The sequence below is a fragment of the Vigna unguiculata genome, chromosome 11, assembly GCF_004118075.2.
Source record: "Vigna unguiculata cultivar IT97K-499-35 chromosome 11, ASM411807v1, whole genome shotgun sequence".
Classification (NCBI taxonomy): Eukaryota; Viridiplantae; Streptophyta; class Magnoliopsida; order Fabales; family Fabaceae; genus Vigna; species Vigna unguiculata.
In genome coordinates, this window is record NC_040289.1 from 27765714 (window position 1) to 27787653 (window position 21940).

Sequence of the window (21940 nt, forward strand, 5' to 3'; positions counted from 1 at the left end):
TTTGAAGACAAAAATATATAAAAGTTTGAGATATGGAACAAATTATAATTTTCTGTTTAAGTTTAGAAACTAAAAACATATTTAACTCATAATAATATATTCCTATTTTTTCTGTCATCACAAATCATGTTGTATCAAAATATATAGGATTGCTCATCAAGGTAGAAGATGTGATTTGGTTTGATGGAGATGTCATGGTAATGATCTAGTGGCATGGTTGTGTTGTGGTGGTAGTCATATAAGCCACAATTACAATGGACACTTTTTTTTTTTGCATTTGTATTTTGGCCTACGTTCATTTTGACCAACATTTGTAATATTTGCATTATTATTTCAATGACCTATGGATCCTCCCTTTAGAATTCCATGCAATTTCAATCTTACAATTTAATACATTCAAAACTCATCAAATTAATTTTTTACTTAAAATTTTGTAGAAACACTAAGTTTAACCAAACATGACAATTTGTTTTCTTTGAAATTTTTATAATTAAGAAAATAAATTATTTCAACCAAAAGTAAACACTACAACAAAAATCACTTTAGGCAACAACACAAAATTGTGAGTTAAACCACAAAAATTGTGGACTAAAGTTTATATAACAATTTTTTAGACATAATCTATGTGAGCGTAGCTGTAGGTAATATAGACCATGGTTTTCAGTATGACAACAATTTTAAAATCCTTATAAAAGGCAACAATTGTAATGTATGTATTTTCCAAAACTTCACATTTTAACACTGTGAGCTCTTGGCGTTTTCAGTATAAAATCAAAGGGAGAAAAGAAATTCAAATTTTTGCATTTTTGGAACTAAGTTTTCCATTTTCAGTCAAAAAAGGAGGAATAAAATATTTCTAGTATAAAAACTTCAATTTTAAGTGTATTTTAGACCACATTTTTTTGGATTATTCACACTTTTTACAAGCAACATTTATATAATCCACGTCTAATAAATGTTGTATTTACTATGTTTAGACCACACTTTATACATGTGATCTGTTTAATGTTGTCTAAAGTCATTTTTGTTGTAATGAAAATATATCTTTTATAGAGTTCGTTTGGATTAAACTAGCAATTTAAATGAATTAATTTAATTCTAAAAATAAAAGAAAAACGAATTCGTAACATCATTTTCAATTTAAATAAAGTAAATTAATTCTAAAAATCAAAGAAAATCGAATTTGTAACATCATTTTTTATTCATATGAAAATAATTTCATGTATATTCTTTCAGAAAAAGAAAATTTTTGATTTTGAAATAAATGTAAATAAAAAGCTAATACATTGAATAAATAAATTCTTAAGAATTAAATTCGCGATGAAAATGACATGAGAATCAAATGGATTTGATGAATAAAGGAAATGATACTCTCTTTAATATGATTTCTTCAACGGAAACTCGCCATCAATAATAGTGTTACCTTTGCTTAGTTTAAGAACAATTGTAGTTTCACTCTTTAAGATAGACTAAATGATATTCTAAATTTTAATAAAATATGAAACTTTTTATATTTTATTTTTCCCAAAATGAATTTATGGTAAATTTATTTCTATAAATATAATATTTTATTGTTGTTTTCAAGAAGTATGAAAAAAAAAACTTATATTGCATTCTCTTGAAAGGGAAGAAAAAAAAATTATCTTGTGTAAAGGACTACTATTTATCATTTTAATTAATTGTAACTCTTGTTTAGAAAAAAAATGAAAAAAAAAAAAAAAAACATGTGGGTGGGTGGAGTTATAGAGAATTTTTATGCAATGGTGGTATATATTTAGAACCTTCTTAGCTGTGAAGAAGAAAAAAGAGTAAAAGGATGATTTTATGCTTCCCCATGTGAATTGTTTCCACTCACTATGCTTTCTTTGCTTTCCCCACAAACCATTCCCACATGTAGGGTATGTGCTTCTACCTTCCTTCATTCACCATCTTATCTTAAAACCAACTCATCTTTCTTTCTTTCCTAAAACAAATCATTCACACCCTCTTTTATATTACTTATAATTTATTCAAAAATTAATTTCTTTTTAATAATAAAAATGTGTTTCCCAACCTATTTTTTATGCTAAATTTTGAATTCTCTATTTTTTCTGTCGAATCTTTAAAATACACTAATAAATACTGATTTTAATGTTTTAAAATATATTAATTACACGAAAAATAATATCATAAATTCAGAAGAAAATTTGAACTATTTTGTATGAGAAATTAGTCATCAACAAAAATTGGTGGATGATGAATATTGTGTTTCCAACTTTTGTCAAAAAATAAAAGAAGGAAGGTTTTGAATGATGATTAGGAAGGTGGAATTGGAATATAAAATTGCCACATTGTAGAAGAAGGAAGTGGTTGCCAATGGAGCATGTTGAGGAATGGATTTTGTAGTGATTATAGCATCCATGTGTGGGGTCTTGTCTTCTCCTCACACATTTAAAATAATATATTGTTTTGTTAGGATATAGTCATCATCATTGCAACTTGGCTCACTATTAGATCAAACTTTATCTATGTATAAATATTTAAACATTTTTTTTTTCATATTTTAATTCTTTGTTTCCTTTTTATCATTATACTCTCCCATGTTCGTGCAAAAATAATGCATGGATTTAATTGATTAACTATTTACATGTGATGTTGGTTTTTGTGTTCATATTTTTTAATATTTCGATTGTATTCGTTTATTATTTATTTTGATCAAATTGAATACCAAACATGACATATTTATTCAACACACGATCAGCAAATGATTTCAAAAGTAAACAATAACAAATAAAGGAAACAATTAACATGAGCAAAAATGAGATTAGATAAAGGAATACTACGGATTTTTATTTATTTATTTTTGAATAAAATTGAAACTAGAAAAGAAAAAGCAAGCAAGAAAACCAAAATAATGAATTAGGGTTGAATGGTTTTTCTAGTAAATCCATAATCAATTTATTATTGAAATAATTTTCCATGTTTTTTTCATCTCCAACATTTAATAAACATTTAAAGTTCGTTGGGAGAGTGGCTTTTGAATTAGTAGTGTTAATATGTTAATTTTAACATTTATAAGTGAACATTTCCATAAATATTTGATTAGGATGATTATGCGTCTTTATTATTTATTTTAAAGCATTCAAAAGTAGCATATTTATAAAATGTTAAGATAAACAATAATAAGAAAAATTTGAATGTACCAATTTTAATATTAGACATGTTATTATAGATGATGACTTTAAATTAAGCCCAAATATTCTATTCCTTCTTCCAAATATTCTTTACATTAGAACTAATAAGGTGATGATTGCATTTCACAAACACTTGTTGTTAGAGCACGATATATTTTGCCTCTAAAAAAGAAGACTTTGATAGAATACATTGTTTCTTAGATCTCCATGAATTAAATAAAAAGATACCAAGATAAATGCAAAAGTTGGTAATCGATCTTGGTGTATTTAAACATGTAGTCCAATTGGAGTCACCAAAATCTTTGCAATACAAGAATTTGGTTGGAAGTTTCAATAAGTTTAATGTATTATTCCTAGTTTGTCATAAAATTCTTTATTCAAACTCCTCTTCATTATTAGTTCTAATGATTTTAGCATTTTTGTTAAATTGAATTTGAGTGTATGTAATGAATATGCAAAAGAATTCGATTTTAATGCTTGGCTTTTACATAAATTCAAGTGTCTTATATAATAATCAACAACAATACATAATGATGATAATGAAAAGAGGAAACACTAAAAAGGTCCATATATAAATGTGAAAAAGATCAAACAATCTAGTAGATATGTTATTATTCCAATTGTTTGACATAAGTGATGTTATCATTAAAATGCATGTTAAGAGTACTTCTTGATGGATGTTCGAGTGTTTATTGGCAAATGTCAAGATTTTTATTATGATATGTGAAAAAATTAATAATTATTTTGTCATCACATGAATCATGATTAATGTTATCTGATATAGTTTTTCTTATATCTATCTTGACCAATCATTTTTAATGTATTCAATTCTTGTATCTATCGTAATATTTCATATAAGAAAAGAAGTTGACAATTTAAAAATATATGATTTTGTGTACAAATATAAAATTGTTAAGGTTATTGAAAATTTATACATCAAAGAAGAAGATTGAGGTTAGGAGATTGAAGGGAGTGATATGATGTAAGTAGAACAGGGACGTATCAAGACACACGAGGTTGAGGAGGAGGATCAAAATAAGGGTTATAGAAAGTTTGTTAATCAACGCATCATGAAAGATAGTGTCGATATAAATGTTCGATCAAGAAAGGGATAAAACTAAATCAAGGGAGGAGTTACTTATAAAAACTATTGTAAAGCATGGAAATAATGGGCACAACTAATGCAATATGAGCAATTTTAAGACAATTATCACAATTGAAGTAATTTTTCTTTTATTTTATTTTAGTTTAACTATTAGGAAAAAAAAAGTATAAATAAGACATTTGAATGTAAAATAAGTGTAACCAATTGTGGTTACTAGAGATGGCAAATAAACCCGTCCCCGTGGGTATTGCCCGAACCCGTCCCCGTTTTGACGGGGAATCCCCGCATTGACTGGGTATGGGTATGGGTATGGGGAATCCCCGACTTTTTCAGTTGGGTATGGGGATGGGTATGGGGATGTACATATACCCGCCATAATACCCGTCCCCGCCATATCTCCATTCTCGTTTAAATTATTAAAATATTCACAATTAATCAAGTAACCCCTATATATATATATATATATATATATATATATTTTTTTCTATTTTTTATTTCTTTTAATTATTTCATTTGTCATGAAACTCATTCTCATCTCCAATATATTTTTTATCTTATCATAACCTTTATGTAATTATGTTAAAATGATGTATGTTAATTAAAAAAAAAATTATGCCTCACATTTGAATATTTATATTATTTTTTAATATTTTTATTTATTATAAATTTTTCTTTCACATGAGAATGTTTATACTCTCAATTTAAGATAATATAAAAAAAATTCTTTACTTATTATTATTATTAATTTTTGTTTAATTTGAAGAACTCTTTTGTTTCATTAAAATAATTTTCGTTATTTTTCAACCATTAATTATATGTTAATATTTGAAAAGTTTTCTTAATTCTCTAAGATATTTTTCGTCTTATCATACCTTAGTTATACATTTGATTTCCTTTGTGTGATTTTTTTCGATAGTCTCTCAAATTATTTCTAAAACACACATTTGTTAGTTTTTTAATATTTTTATTTATTTTTTTTATTTTCATCATGTAGAATAATATTTCGATATATTCTATCTAATTATTTTTTATTTTATAACTCATTATTAATCATAATGTAATTTTTTCACTTTAAATTCTGTTTGAAGTGGTTAAAATTTTATATATATATATATATATATATATATATATATAATGATATTTAGGAATAGTATATGATAATTCACTACAAGAAAAACATGAAATGGTGACTGATTTAGTCAGTAACCCATATCAGTCACTATTTTTCGTCATTGGTGGTAGTAGTTGATTTATTGTCTGAATCAATGACTAAATTAGTAACCGATTCAATGATCGAATCTGTACTTGATTTAGTGACCAATTTAATTACTAATTTATATGTAATTTAATGACAAATTTTTTGGTCACTAATGATATTTCTATTTAATTTTAACCACTTCAAACATAATTTAATAATTAGTTCTGTAAGGTATTTTTCATTTTATCATACCTTAATTATACATTTGATTTCCTTTGTGCGATTTCTTTCGATAGTCTCTCAAATTATTTCTAAAACACACATTTGTTAGTCTTTTAATATTTTTATTTATTGTTTATTTTCATCATGTAGAATAATATTTCGATATATTCTATCTAATTATTTGTTATTTTATAACTCACTATTAATCATACTGTAATTTTTTCCACTTTAATTGTATAAATAACTTTTATTTACTACAATATAAAAATTTAATGTAATTGCTATGAATATTTTTTTGTCACTATCCAACATATATTGAAGTTCAAAAGATACAAAATCTATGTCAAAATTTTATTATTATGTTTATTATTTGTTCTTTGTGTCATTTTGATCAAGTGATGTATTATAACTTTTATTAGTGTATAAAAAAGAGATTCATTATAATTTAAAAAATTGAAGTAAACAAACATTTAAAATATATTTTAATTTGAATATTTGTTTTCCTTTTATTATTATGTTTATTATTTATTCTTTGTGTCATTTTGATCAAGTGATATATTATAACTTTTATTAGTGTATAAAAAAGATATTCATTAGAATTTAAAAAATTGAAGTAAACAAACATTTAAAATATATTTTAATTTAAATATTTGTTTTCCTTTTATATTTTTTTGAAATATTTTTTAATTTTATCAACTAAGTTCATCAATGTTGTAGTTTGCAAATTTAACAAATGTTTTGGTTCACATGAAATTTTATTTGGTATTCTAATATAAAATGTAAACAATTATAATTTATTTTAAGGTATTTGGCATCGAAGAAAATCCTCCTAATATTGAATATTTCATAATATTATGTTTTCTTTACCGTAATTTTTTTTCTTTTATAAAAATTAATATTGAAGTAGTTAGAACACGGGTACGGGTATGGGTACGAGATTATACCCGTTACCCGGTGGGGATGGGGATGGGAAAAAAGTTTGATACCCGTTGGGTTTGGGTATGGGGATGGGGATGAATTTTTTATGCGGAGATGGATATGGGATAGCGAAACCCGTCCCCGCCCCGCCCCGTTGCCATCCCTAGTGGTTACAACTCAAAAACTCTGAGCATCATAAATATGAGAAATGAAAAATCTAGTAATAAATGTAACAATTTGGGTTACAGGTTTAATAGATTTCTTGTACCCCTTTCTCTTTTATCTTTGGTAATTTAGTTTTATTGATATTTACATTCTTGCAAACCTTCTACTTCATCTATTTCTTCTCCATTTTTTTTATCTTTTTTCTCTTTATCCACCATTCCATCTCTAAATACAAAACCACAAAAAATATGATTGGTGGAGAGAAATGCATGAATTCTTAACTGAAATACACATTAAAAAAGAATTCAGCAAATTGAATGTGCTTGAGATTAATCCAAAACTTAAGCTACTTCGTGTTAATTGTGGAATCATAAACATCAACACACTCTAATTTAAATTGAAAAATATTTGTTTGCTAACCCAATTGACAAAGAATCCATATCAAGTTGATTTGATTCACTTCAAGTATCAGATATGTATCAAACCAAAATCCTCGAGAAATAAAAATAAATTATTTGAAAATGTTATGGGGCCTGCATAATCGTCATAATCATATGTGTTATTTGACATATTAAAATAAACTAACACTTTATGCATCATAGCTCTTTATATTGCAAAACTAAGTAATTAAATAAGTTTCTATGCATTCTTTTGAGTGAAATATTATCGTGAAACCAGTATTGCAAAGGTTGTGGGATATTGGCACTGCAAAAATCATGCCCTCCGATTGGCATGTTCTTCTTCCTTGGTTGTTTCCTTCAATCTCGGATGGTTTCTTGAAAGTTGATTTAAGGCAGATTTGCATCCGCAATTGGTGGAACAATGGGTTTCCCCCATGGGTCTATTTCGCTATAAATAGAACACTCACTCTCTTCCGGAAAGAAACTTCACAATTTCATTCATTCATTCTTTTTTTCTCAAACTCTCTTCTCTTTTTTCTTATCATTCTATGATCCTGGATTTATTTTCTACTCTATTAACAAGAGTAATTCTTGCTAGTTCTAAGATTCTTTGAGATTTCAAAAAAATTCATATTGTATCTTAAGAAATTTACATATATATATCTCAGATAAATTTTTAAGGACAATAATTCTACGTATTTCAAAAAATTCATATAATTTGTGTTCTTGTTAAGTTTTATAACAAATATAAGTCTACTGAAAAATTCTATCAAATTTTCTTCTGGATGGTCTTCACTTAAATACAAAATTATTTTGGTAAATGAAATTTCATTAAGTTTTCATTGGTGGATATTTTTGCTGAAAGAAAATGATTAATGAACGAAAATCATCAAGAACTTATCTATTATTTTATAGAACATATTGCTTAATAAAAAATGATTTTGTTAACATAGATTAAAACTTCTAAAATAGAATTGATCTCAACACAAATTAAAGTTGAGAGTCTACGTCTTCCTCGTAATACTTATGCCCTTATACATAAAACATTAAATTCTAATATTGTATTGACTTTTTTAATCAAACTTTATTACGCATATTATAATTAAATAGAATAATTTAACAACAATGTGCTAGAAGAATTTGAGCGTAAGCAAAAAAGAGAAAGATAAATATTCGTCAAAAATAAAATACTGAATGCTTGAAAAAAAAATGAAAATGTGACTTCAAAACTTTAATGACTAGAAATGTAAAGTCTTGAGGTAAGATAAATGGTAAGTAGGAAGGTAAACAAACACCTAATGTAAAAGTGATTAGAAGGGAAAATGTAAAGAACAATTAGTGGAAAGTGATTAATGCTATTTTCATACATGTTATGTGTGGTGTAGATGGAAGAAGGGGAATGCTCATTTTGTTTCAATAACCGATTATGATTACTTCTATAAAAAATCAAGCTGGTGATGGATTAATAAAGTTTCTATTGGTATGAATATTTTAATATCAATAATGATGTTTTTTTTATCAAATAAGTGTGCGATTTGCGTCCACGTGTATATTATGAATTCATCTTATTTTCAGTTTGATGTAAGATTTCTAACGTATTTTCTTTTCATTGAGTCACACATCTTGAATATGAAACTAAATGATCATGATAGACCCAACATTCAATGATAAATCTTCAATAAATATTTTGGAGGTACCAAAACAAATATGTAAAATTTTTGAAGTACCACTACATAATATTAAAATTAAAATAAGTTATATATATATATATATATATATATATATATATATATATATATATATATATATATATATATATATATAAAAGATCGAGAAACATTGGATATTCTATATTGATTAGTGATAAGCTGAATTCACAGGTACTACCTTTATCTTTTAATTTTGTTTTCTAAGGTTGAGTTTAAAGTCCACTCTTTAAGATAGTATGAGAGTCATCCAAAACATATCCTAAGGAGATTTATTATTTGTTAAGCCAATCATGCCATCGTTATTCTATAACCATTGGATCACCCATTATGTCTAGTTCTATGCTCAAGATGTATATGTCTCGACATGAGAAAATATATTGGAGATCTCACATCGATTAGAAACAAAATGAATTTATAATATGAATTTATAATATATATAAATGAATGCAAATCTTACCTTACAATCAATTTTATAAGATTGAATTAAAGTTAAGGTAACTTCTTAAAACGTTTGAAAAGGACCGCAGTTTCTATTTTCATAATTTGTGGATTGAATTGACAAAGGTCAAAGGTTACTGAATGATGATTCTATATTGGTGGTGCAAGCCTTTGCAAATCCTAATATTATGTCTTGGTGCCTAAGAGGAAAATCAAAATGTTTGTTCAGTTATGTCTAAAATTTAAATTTTCATGTTTATAACATTTTTAGAGAAGGGAATAAATGTAGACATAGTTTTGCTAATTTAGGAGTGGAGTCTAACCAAAATTTTAGATGGTTGAATGTTTTGGCTTCTTGTATTAATCAAGTTTTCTTTAGAAATCAGTTTGGACTTTAGGAGTATAGATTTTCTTAACAGGGTTTCGGTTCGATTTCCCATATATGTTGTTTATTTTTTTTTTCTCATTTTAATATACACATATTCTAGAGAACATATGATTATTGAGATATGATATATATCAACACAACTGAAATATCATATTCTTATATTGATACTTTTCTAAGGGTTACCATAAAAGAATGGAAAAGAACAAGTGCATTGAGGATAGATGATGGAAAAGTAAATGAATGAAACATAAATAAAAGAAGAAAAACAATGACAAAAATGTTAGGATCTTAATAACAAGTGCTAACCACACATTTTTTTTTAACATACTTTTCTTAACAAATTATACGTATTAGTTGCAATTTATCAAAAGAAATGAAGAGGGATTTATTTTATAAGAAGTTAGACCACAAAATTTTTTCAATAATTTTTTAATCAATAAAGTATTCACTAAATCTCTAATTTGTTGATTACTGTTTTTAACTAAAAATAATAAGAAATAGAAATGTAATATATATTTATCTTATTTAAACAATATAATATAAAAATTCAATATTTTAAACTTCTTAATTTTTTATTTTAATGTTTTATCTTTGATCCACCGGATTGAAAGGTTTACCAATTTAAGTAGCTTAAACAAATTGGTTTGTCCAGTTAACTTTATTTTTCATCATTACAACACTCCATTCATCTTATTAAAAAAAATTAAAGCTTGAATTTTATTAATTTTAGGTTTAATTATTCTTTCAATTTTTGTTTTTGTCTAAAAATGTTAAATTGATTTTCTAATTTTTTTAAGTTTCAATTTGGTCCCAAATTTTAAAAATTTACACAATTTAGTCTTTTTTGTTAAATTTCTTGAAATAAATCAATAATTTTTTTATTAAAATCGATACTATAATTATATTAATTACATAAATAAAACAAATCACCTTTATTAACAACTTCAATTTTGATGAAAAATATTTCAAGAAATTTAACGAAAAAGACCACATTACATCAATTTTTCAAAAATTGGAACCAAATTGAAACTAAAATTATTAGAAGACCAACTTGATATTTTTGAACAAAAACGATGACCAAAAGAATAATTAAACCTTAATTTTATTATGATAGTTTGAGGTGAAATTAGTTAACAATATAAATAATCAATGTGACGTGTAATCTTTTCTATGTGGCTATGTGAAACAAATAGTGCATGACAGTTTTTGCGCAACCATAATACTGCTATTCAATCACTACATAGTATAATCTTCAAATCTAACAGCCAAAAAAATGTTCCCCAGAAATCAATAACCTCACAACTTTCTCTATTCCTATTTGATTATGGGCTGCCAACAATTTCACTAGTAATCCTTGTTCTGTAGTGGATCCATGTTTCACCATTTTGCTTCATTCAATTTTCTGACCTAGAAAGAACTGAATTTGCAAACTGCATTTTAACCCATGCTCTGCATCCACCAACTCACAATGACTTGGTAGTAGATAAATTACAAGTCCATTTCATTGCACCTCAAGTAAAATTTTTCTCACAAAAATTTCTGAGACAGGCATTGCTGCTTCAATCTTCTAACCAAGTAGATGAGAGGAGAACTTGGATTTAAGGAATCTGATGCAACCAGAACATTACATTGAGTCCTTTGTCAGATAGAAAGAGTCAGAAATGGGGAAGGGACCTTTGGAGAGTGAAAGCAAGAACACATAAGACTTGAGAGGTCTCAGAATTATCAATGATTGCAGCATTTCATCAATGGTTTGTATTCTTGATTTGCGATGAAATAAAAAAAAAGAAATGAGTTCAGATTTTCTACTGATTTTGTTTTCCTTTTCTGAGCATCAACAATACACTAATGTTGGCACTTTAAAAATCCTTTTAATATATTTTAAAACATCAAAATCAGTATGCGTTTTAAAGGAACAACACACAACAATCCATCAGAGAATCCAAATTCAGAAAGAAAAAAGATCTGAAATTTGGCAGGATTTCAAGGAGATGAAAAAGTGAGGTGCTGTTGTTCTCATTGTTCTCCGCTATAGTTCTTATAAAATGACCATGGACTAATTGAAGGACATTGTTCCATGGAACTGCAGAAATGAAGATGAAATTTCTATGGCGCATTGTCGATCTAATCAAAGCCTTTCTAGTTCAGTTACTCCTACACCAAGCAAAATTCACATCTTTTATTCACACTTCCATCTCAGCAATGCACCACTAACTCTCACACATCACATAAAATACACATTGCCAATGATTGAAAAACACCAAATATAATAGTAAAATCACATTAATGTAACAACTCATTTGGTAAATCAGTAATAAAGGTCATGATATCTGCACAATGATGTATAGTACAGTAACAACATAGAACTACATTTAAACACTAGGATGTAAAACAATATATGAGCAGAGCCAATATACTGAAGTAAACATTGAAGTAACCAAATTGAATTAGTCATATATTCAAAGCAAATAGACACCAAGCGTGTAGTGATATCAGTAGAAGGAAAAAAGGGTCCCCATTTTAACAAGTGAAATAGAAAAACATGTCAGCTATGCTTGCCTTATCACACAAAAATGATCTTTTAAGCCAAATCCACCATGTGAACAAAAACTAATATTCACGGCTTGAGTTATAGACCACACATAGAGAATCACTAGTTATATGTTCCCACAAGTTTATTTTGTCAACATGTGAAAAGAATAAAAGGTGTTAAGCAACAACATATAGTTGTCATAGTCAAAGGGAAACGTTATAATATAGAAAAGACTATTTATCTATACTCTTCAACTTAATCCTGCAGCCTCAGTGATACATCAAAGAAACTATCAATCAATTTAAACATATAACTAGAGAAAGTTTTAATGTCTTAAAGTTTTACAAGATGCAATGTATGGTTTCTTATATATCTTTCCTAAATGAAAACACAAACAAAAGGTGATATATTCCATGATGCTTTCTTCTTGTTCTCATTCTTTCTGCTTTTTTGTCAAATACTATGGAAAAGTTTTTTTATGAAATGAGCACTGGCACCAACTAGTTGAAAAGTACAAAATCATGATCAGGAAAACCTAAGAAAAAGAAAATGAAGAAAACATTTCAAAATATTACCTGTATAATGTCAGGTAAACAGCAAGATCTCTTTTTAATTCAATGGGAAAGTCTCTTTCTAGATCTGGTGCGGCATCGAAGACTCCAGAGAAATACCAGAAAAATAAGCAGAACCATTTGTAGAATAAACACCAACTTCAAACCTAAACCAGGAAGGTTTCAATTTATTTTTACCTGAGTTTCTAAACGCATGAAAATATTTTTGGAAAACAAGTTACCAGTAACGTTATGAACTGATTCCTCCGACTTCACTTCTTTTTTATTTGATTTGCAAAAGCTAATTTTCGACTCTGCATTTCCACCCATGACACATGTGTTTGGGCAACAAATGATTCCATCATGTTCATCACTTCCGTCACAACAATCTGCAGCAATATTGAACGAACATTGGAACTCAAAGTTGAAGGCAGAAGCAGCCTTTTATATCTTGCATCAGGAAAAGTAACTTCATTGCTAATTTATGTTAAAGCAGATTGCTTATGTAAAATGTAAAACCAGATCAGTTGTGACACAATTTAAGATACTAATGAATTTCAATCTATAAATCATTTAATCTCAAATAGGCAATGAGCATAAAGAGACCAAGATAGGTAAGAGACAAAGCACCAAAAACAATCAAAATTTTATTTACTTACAAAGGCCAGTGAAATCCATTTGCATTGGGAAACATGGAGATTTAGAAATGTGTTATGCAATTCATCATTTTCAGAACACAAAGCCTTTAAGCTTTAGGTAGTAAGTAACTACTAAGCTCTCTGGTCCATTCCTTTGCCTTGGCAAAATTCCAAAGACATGTACAAAGTGCTATAATAAACAGACCTTAACCTCACAAAGGCAAACAGGAAAAAGGAATACAAAATATAAAAACAGAGGATAAAATGCTTACCACAAAAATGATCATTAACATGAGAAGAAACTATGAACTGTGGTTTGCTACCAAGGTTTCTGCAGTAAAACTTTGCGGCAGGGCAAGCTGAAGTCCCTGTAGTCAAATGAACAACAACATTCTAACAAGTTATAAATGTAATGAAATTTCATCTCATGATATTGCAGAAGAGATGTACATGAAAAACTAAGAAAATTTATGACGTCAGAGAAGCAACCAAATTATCAACATATTTAATAAGATCAATACAAGCCAAAGATATTAAAAACTAAGGTTAAAAATAAACAAATATTTTTCTCGTCAATTTTCAATTTGGACAAAACTTAAAAACATTTCTTTAGATGTTTTTTGATGTTGTTCTCCCTTCAGAATTGGACTTTCACCTCTCCATAATCTATGTTGTCTTCTAACGAAGCCCTTTATTACGCAAATTACCGAAGAGAAACTCTAATTATAGTTCGAAAACAATACTAAAAAAACTTATGAAAATGCCTAAAAAGTTTTTGTCCTTTCAAATTTTCCCTGAACCATAAAATCATCTAGAAGTAAGAAATCAAACAACCACAAAACTCATAATCTTGCATAAATACATACCAGGTTCATCAGTGCCATCAGGGCAGTCACAGAAATTGTCATTAAGACGGTCTCTGGTGAAGTATTTTGATCCATCCTTGCACTTGATCACCTCAGAGCTGTAATATTTCTCATCTGCACCCAAACACCAACTCACGATAATAAAACAAAAAATACACAAATAAAAGAAAAATGGTTGGAGGATACTGCAACGTTTGACTTGGGTTGCACACCCACTTGAGAAAAGATTCAAGCTTTGGTGTTTTGAAGCAAAAGGGTTACACGGGTACCTACCTAATGGGTGTACGCCAAGGAGAGAAGGGTGTGAAAAACAACATGGGGCGAAAGCGAAGAGAAGAAAACATGATAAAGGGAAACGTAAGAAGCAATGGGAATTCATGTCTCTGTGTGAGTGAGTGAATGAACAAAAGCGCGTTTGTGTTCTCTTTCTCGAGAGAAGCAAGTTTCATTCTCGATTTTCGAGGCTCAGATTTAGTTGACTTGACTTGACCTTAATTCTTGAGTGGAATTTATGTGCATGTTTGGTAAACTCACCCCCAATTTTTGTTTTTGAAGAAAAAAAACAAAAATATGTAAGACCCAATTAATTGATATTAAATATTTTTGTTAATTATAAGAGTATTATTAAATTTGTCAAGAACTCGATATAATTGTTTTTCAATAATTTTTTCCTAAATACTTTTACAGGACTTCTCCTAAAGATGTTATTTATTTATCATAATTAACATTTAATTACTTTTATCACATGAAAAGATGATACCATTGTGTAATAAACCTAATATTCGAAATATACTCATACGCAATAATTATTTCATCCTCCATGAGTGCAAAAGTATAATGGTGAATCTTTTTGTTAGTTTTTTTTTATCAAGAATTATAACGTCACTTAAATCTCATATTAAATATAACTAAAAAATTCAACAAAATATAATATATAATCAAGAAGACCTATAAAATTATTATTTTAAATTTTTGGATTAAAGTTAGTGTGAATTTTTAGATGGGTTTAATTTATATTTTATTATTTTTGAACTTTTCTGATGATTTTTTTTTTGAAAGACTTGTTGGTAATATCAAAATTGAGAATTTGTATTGATGATTAGATTAAACGACTCCACGGGTCCAATATATTTTTTTATATCGAAAGGTTTCTTCATAAATTCAAATAAATATGTCTTATTATAATAAATGATAGAATAAATAAAATTCACTAATTAAGTATTCGTGCCTAGAATTACTTTAGATTCAACTTAAATTCTAAACACATAAAGCTGAAAGATCAAATTTCCAACTCAATTTGCGTGTCCATTTGTTTCCATATATGTGGTCGTAGTATCTAGCATCAAAATCTTTACATTAATAAAAGGATTGTATTTAATAATACAGAAAGCTTTTCAGCATCAAAGCATGACTCTTTTTATTAATGATGTTAGAATATGTGGTTCTTCAATTCTTAATACCATATGTTACTTAAGCACTAATTATTAATTATTTACTGCTTAAGTTTTGAAAACTCTTCATATGGCCTATTTACTGGTTTAGTTTTGAAGACTCTTCATATGACCTATTTATTGCTTCAGTTTTGAAGACTCTTCATATGGCCTATTAACTGGTTCAGTTTTGAAGCCTATAAATAATATCTCCATGACTTGAAAAAGAAAATATAGAAAAAATTTTACAGAGACACACTTTGTAATATACACCTGAGTGTATTTTGGTGAGGATTCTTGTTCCCATTCAAGAGCTTTGTACTCTTCTTTTCATAGTGGAACTTTGTTCATTATCGTCTCGTGGTTTTTCCTCTTACATTCAAAAGAGGTTTTTCACGTAAATCCTTGTGTGTTATTTCTCTTGCTCTTTTACTTACTTCTCTTTAATTTTCAATTGTCACGATCTTGTGCTTCCGCATGCTACGATACCATAACAAGTGGTATCAGAGCTCTTAGTTGGAAATTCCAAAATGTCTGCAAAATTTGACATTGAGAAGTTTGATGGCAAGATTAGTTTTTCTATTTGGCGAGTCCAAATGAGGGCTGTTCTAACCCAAAGTGGATTAAAGAAGGCTTTAGATGGAATACAAAATAAGACAGCTACCATGACTGATGAGCAATGGGAGGAGTTAGATGAAAAGGTGCTATCATCAATCCAACTCTCCTTATCAAAGGAGGTTCTCCGTGAAGTAGCAAATGAAACAACCACTGCTGAATTATGGCTAAAGTTAGAGTTTTTATACATGACCAAGAGCCTTGCAAACAAGCTTCGTCTCAAAGAACGCTTGTATACCATTCGAATGGTTGAAGGTACTCCTATTCAATCTCATCTTAATGAGTTTAATTCTATCCTCTTGGATCTAGAAAATATTGATATTAAAATTGATGATGAAGATAAAGTTGTTTTGTTGGTTGTCTCTCTACCTTCTACCTACAAACACTTCAAAGAAATTATGTTGTATGGAAATAATGATACCTTATCCTTTGAAGATGTTAAATCTAATTTATTGTCCAAAGAAAAATTTGATCTTGAAGTTCATTCTGTGGACCAGGGTGAAGGTTTAAGTGTCAGAGGTAGAACTCAAGAAAGAAGGAGTACAAGTGACAAAAAGTTCAGATCCAAGTCTAGGGGACGCAAATTTTGTTGTTATTGTAAGAAACCTGGACACGAGATTTCTGATTGTTTTATCTTGAAGAAAAAACAAGAAAAACAAGAAAAAGGAAAAACCACACAATCCCCTGAATCTGCCAATATTGAAGCTGACTCTGACTGTGACATTACTTAGTTTGTTGTCTCTTCTAATAAGAGGAGTAAAACATAATGGATCCTTGATTCTGGATGTACTTTTCATATGTGTCCCTATAAGGACTTATTCACTACTTTTGAATTTGTTGATTGTGGTGTTGTCTTGATGGGTAATGATGCCCAATGCAAGATTGCAGGAATAGGTACAATTCAGATCAAGACTAATGATGGTGTCGTCAGGACTTTGTCTGATGTTCGCTATATACCTGAATTAAAGCGAAACTTAATTTCACTTGGCACTCTTGAATCTCTCGGGTGCAAGTACTCAGTTGAAGGTGGAGTTCTAAAGGTATCAAAAGGTTCTCTTGTTCTCTTGAAAGATAACCGAATTGGAAGCTTATATGTCCTGCAAGGGACTGTTGTGACAGGTTCAGTAGCTGTATCATCTTCTATGGCTGAAAATGATGTCACTAAATTATGGCATATGCGTCTAGGCCATATGAGTGAAAAAGGCATGCATCTTCTAAGCAAGCAAGGATATCTTGGTAAGCATGTCATTGGTAAGTTGGAGTTTTGCAAACATTGTGCTTTTGGGAAACAAAAAAAGGTTAGTTTCTCTACAGTAACTCACAATACAAAAGGTATTCTTGATTATATTCACTCTGATCTTTGGGGGCCTTCTAAAGTTCCTTCCTATGGAGGACGTCGTTATATGATGACTATCATTGATGACTTTTCTCGTAAGGTCTGGGTCTATTTTTTGCGACATAAAAATGAGACTTTCCCCACATTCAAGAAGTGGAAAACTCTTGTTAAAACCCAGACAGGGAAGAAAGTAAAGAAGCTCAGAACAGATAATGGATTAGAGTTTTGTAGTGGTGACTTTAATGAGTTCTGCACAAATCATGGTATTGCTAGACACAAAACCATTCCAAGGAATCCCCAACAAAATGGTGTTGCAGAACGAATGAACAGGACTCTACTTGAGAGAGCTCGTTGTATGCTCTCAAATGCTGGGATATGGGATCGACATGATCTTTGGACCGAGGCAGTATCTACTGCATGCTACTTGGTCAATCGTTCTCCACATTCAGCACTTGACTTCAAAGTTCCAGAAGAGATTTGGTTAGGTAATCCTGTTGATTATTCTAATTTATGAATTTTTGGATGTCCTGCATATGCACATATTAATAATGGCAAATTAGCTCTAAGAGCTATTGAGTGCATATTTTTAGGTTATGCATCTGAATCTAAGGGGTATCGTTTATGGTGCTCTGAATCAAAGTCTCAAAAGCTAATTCTTAGCAGAGATGTAATTTTTAATGAGGATGCATTATTATCTTCTGGAAAACAGTCTTTTGTGTCTTCTTCTAGCAATACAGGTACTATATAGGTTACTAATGAGAAGGTGGAGTTTGAATTAAAATCTGCAGTTCCTGGTATTGATGTCCCATCTTCCTCTACAAATGAATCCAATAATGATCATCATGATGATGATGAATGTGATGATAGAACCACTTCTCCTATTCAACAACAAGGAGATGATTATTCCATTGCTCGGGACAAACCAAGAAGACAAATTAGAAAGCCAGCTAGATACACTAATGATTATTTAACTGCCTATGCATTGTCAATTGCACAAGAGGTAAATGATGGTGTTGAGCCTGTCAGCTACACTGAAGTTGTTTCTTGTGTTAAGTCTTCTCAATGGCTAGGGGCTATGAATGAAGAAATTCAGAGTCTTTATAAAAACAATACTTGGACTCTGACAGAACTACCTAAAGACAAACGGCCATTAAAGTGTAAATGGATTTATAAGAAGAAAGATGGCATTCCCGAGGTTGAAAATGCAAGATGCAAAGCACGACTAGTCGTTAAAGGCTTTAATCAAAAGGAAGGTATTGACTTTAATGAGATATTCTCACCTGTTGTTCGTCATACTTCCATTCATTTTTTGCTTGCTTTTGTTGCTATGTTTGATTTGGAGTTAGAGCAGCTAGATGTAAAGACAGCTTTTTTACATGGAGAGCTGGAAGAAGAAATTTACATGGAACAACCAGAGGGATTTATTGTTCCTAGAAATGAGCATTTTGTTTGTCGTTTGAAGAAATCCTTATATGGCCTCAAGCAAGCACCTAGGCAATGGTACAAGAGGTTTGATTCTTTCATGATTGGGCAAGGTTACTGCAGGAGTCAATTTGATGACTGTATTTATTTTCAAACATTCCAAGATGGATCTTTCATATACTTGTTACTATATGTTGATGATATGTTAATTGCATCACGTGACAAGTTTTCTATCAGGAAATTAAAAACTCAACTAAGCAATGAGTTTGAAATGAAAGAATTAGGTGCAGCAAAGAAAATTCTTGGTATGGAGATTCACAGGGACCGTCAAGCTGGTAAATTATTTTTATCTCAACAAAGGTATATTGAGAAAGTACTTTATAGGTTTAATATGAATGATTGTAAACCTGTTTCTACTCCACTTGCTGCACATTTCAAGTTATCCTCAGATCTTTGCCCAGATACAAAGGAAGATATGGAGTACATGTCACATGTTCCTTATGCTAATGCTATTGGCAGTCTTATGTATGCCATGATATGCACCAGGCCAGACCTTGCATATGCTGTTAGCATGGTAAGCCGGTATATGCATAATCCCGACAAGAAACACTAGAGTGCTGTAAAATGGATTTTTCGGTATCTAAAAGGTACTTCTCATGTTGGCTTGGTATTTGACAAAAAATTGGCTACAAATGATAATGTTGTAGGATATGTTGACTCAGATTATGCTGGTGATCTTGATAGAAGAAGATCTCTCTTAGGTTACATCTTTACCCTCTGTAATAGTGCTATCAGTTGGAAAGCAACACTTCAATCTATTGTTGCATTATCTACAACCGAAGCAGAGTATAATTCAACCACAGAGGGAGTGAAGGAGGCTATTTGGCTCCGAGGTTTGGTAAATGAACTTGGTCTAACACAGAAAGTTCTTACTGTGTTTTGTGATAGCCAAAGTGCTATTCATTTAACCAAGAATAATCGTTATCACGACAAGACCAAACACATCAATATAAAACATCACTTTATTAGAGATGTTGTTGTTGTTGGAGAAATTATGGTTGAAAAGATTCACACTTCTGAGAATCCAGCAGACATGCTTACCAAGCCGCTTCCAGTTACCAAGTTTGAACATTGTTTGGACTTGGTTGGTCTATACAGCATTTGAATGCCCTTTGGGGCTTTATCGGACGATGAACACTTGTAGAATTCGAACCAAGGTGGAGATTGTTAGAATATGTGGTTCTCATTCAATTCCTAATACCACACATTACTTAAGCACTAATTATTAATTATTTACTGCTTAAGTTTTGAAGACTCTTCATATGGCCTATTTACTGGTTTAGTTTTGAAGACTCTTCATATGGCCTATTTATTGCTTCAGTTTTGAAGACTCTTCATATGGCCTATTAACTGGTTCAGTTTTGAAGCCTATAAATAATATCTCCATGACTTGAAAAAAAAATATAGAAAAACATTTTACAGAGACACACTTTGTAATATACACCTGAGTGTATTTTGATGAGGATTCGTGTTCCCATTCAAGAGCTTTGTACTCTTCTTTTCATAGTGGAACTTTGTTCATTATCGTCCCGTGATTTTTCCTCTTACATTTAAAAGAGGTTTTTCACGTAAATCCTTATGTGTTATTTCTCTTGCTCTTTTACTTACTTCTCTTTAATTTCCAATTGTCACGATCTTGTGCTTCCGCATGCTACGATATCATAACAAATGACTTATGAAGTAAGTGTTTGAAATAAAAGAATTTTTAAATAAAATATACATAAATTTTAATAAGATTTTATGCTTTTTTTTGTTTTATTTAGGTTTAATATATATATATATATATATATATATATATATATATATATATATATATATATATATATATATATATATATATATATATATATATATATATATAACATTTCCCTTAGGTACTGGTGTAAATGTTTATGATTTTACACCAAAATAACAAATTGTATTTTGTTTTTCAATATAAATTGGAAGATATCGAAAAAGTTATTTCTCGTGTTTTTTTTTTAAAGTAAAATATCAAAAGTGATTTAATTTTGAAAATGGATATTTTGTTCGAATGAAATATGAGTATTTCCAAAGGAATAATTAATTAGATATATATTGTAAGTTCACGCATTCATGAATTAAGCAAACATTGAGAATCCATACTTGGGAAATGAGTATTTCATAAATTGAATTTGGTGGCTTGCGTGGAAAATATATGCAAAACTGAATTCCCTAATAATGCGATAATGTTTTTCCAAAATTAAATAATCTGATTCTTCATTAGAAGCGTAAGTGTTATTGAGTCTAAATTAATTTGGATCGAGTACATACAATATAATGTATTATTACACAAATGAGGAAGTATAACACATGACACCCCTTTATTAATTCACACAAAAAAATTTAAAAAAGACATTTTCCAACATAACTAAAAAAATGAACCAACCTCACTACATGATAGTCGTAACATCTATTTTTCATACCCTTGATACAAGAACAATCACTTTTTACATTACACTAGATATTACATTATTTAACAAAAAAATTAATAATTTCTGTATTTCAATTAATAATATAATAAATTGTCATACTATTTTTAATTTAATTTTAATAAAATAAATATGATTGAGATATAAAGATGATTGACGATAAAGTAACTAAGTTTAGTAATTGATTTAGTATTATATATTTAGTATAATATACTAATTTTTTGTTATAAATTTAAATCATGTGACTTAGAGGTGATAAGTGTAAGACCCACTTTTATTGAGTGCCCTAATGTTAAGGGCTGCCACACTGTTGGGCCTAAAG

The 21940-nt window shown here is 29.1% G+C and overlaps 1 protein-coding gene across 5 annotated transcripts; it reads right to left on the bottom strand.

Moving 5' to 3' along the window:
• Positions 1-10860: 10860 nt before the first annotated feature.
• LOC114168334 (glucosidase 2 subunit beta) lies at positions 10861-14823 on the bottom strand. Of its 5 annotated transcripts, none has more exons than XM_028053112.1 (6): positions 14579-14823; positions 14306-14419; positions 13712-13807; positions 13044-13190; positions 12826-12968; positions 10861-11324 (listed from the first exon to the last, which is right to left on the bottom strand). In XM_028053112.1, exons 1-5 carry the CDS (start codon positions 14682-14684, stop codon positions 12865-12867), a joined length of 567 nt encoding a protein of 188 aa, XP_027908913.1. In that variant the 5' UTR covers positions 14685-14823; the 3' UTR covers positions 10861-11324; positions 12826-12864. The 5 variants fall into 5 exon arrangements, with proteins under 5 accessions (XP_027908913.1, XP_027908914.1, XP_027908912.1 ...); XM_028053113.1 differs by having other exon boundaries at positions 10861-11353; XM_028053111.1 differs by having other exon boundaries at positions 10861-11432.
• Positions 14824-21940: the final 7117 nt, after the last annotated feature.

Coding starts and splice junctions, on each gene's coding strand:
- LOC114168334 (XM_028053112.1), bottom strand. CDS start 14,684: ATGAATTCCCATTGCTTCTTACGTTTCCCTTTATCATGTTTTCTTCTC. Junction 14,420..14,578: donor CCTTGGCGTACACCCATTAG/GTAGGTACCCGT, acceptor GTTTGGGTGCAG/ATGAGAAATATTACAGCTCT. Junction 12,969..13,043: donor ATCAGTTCATAACGTTACTG/GTAACTTGTTTT, acceptor TTCCTGGTTTAG/GTTTGAAGTTGGTGTTTATT.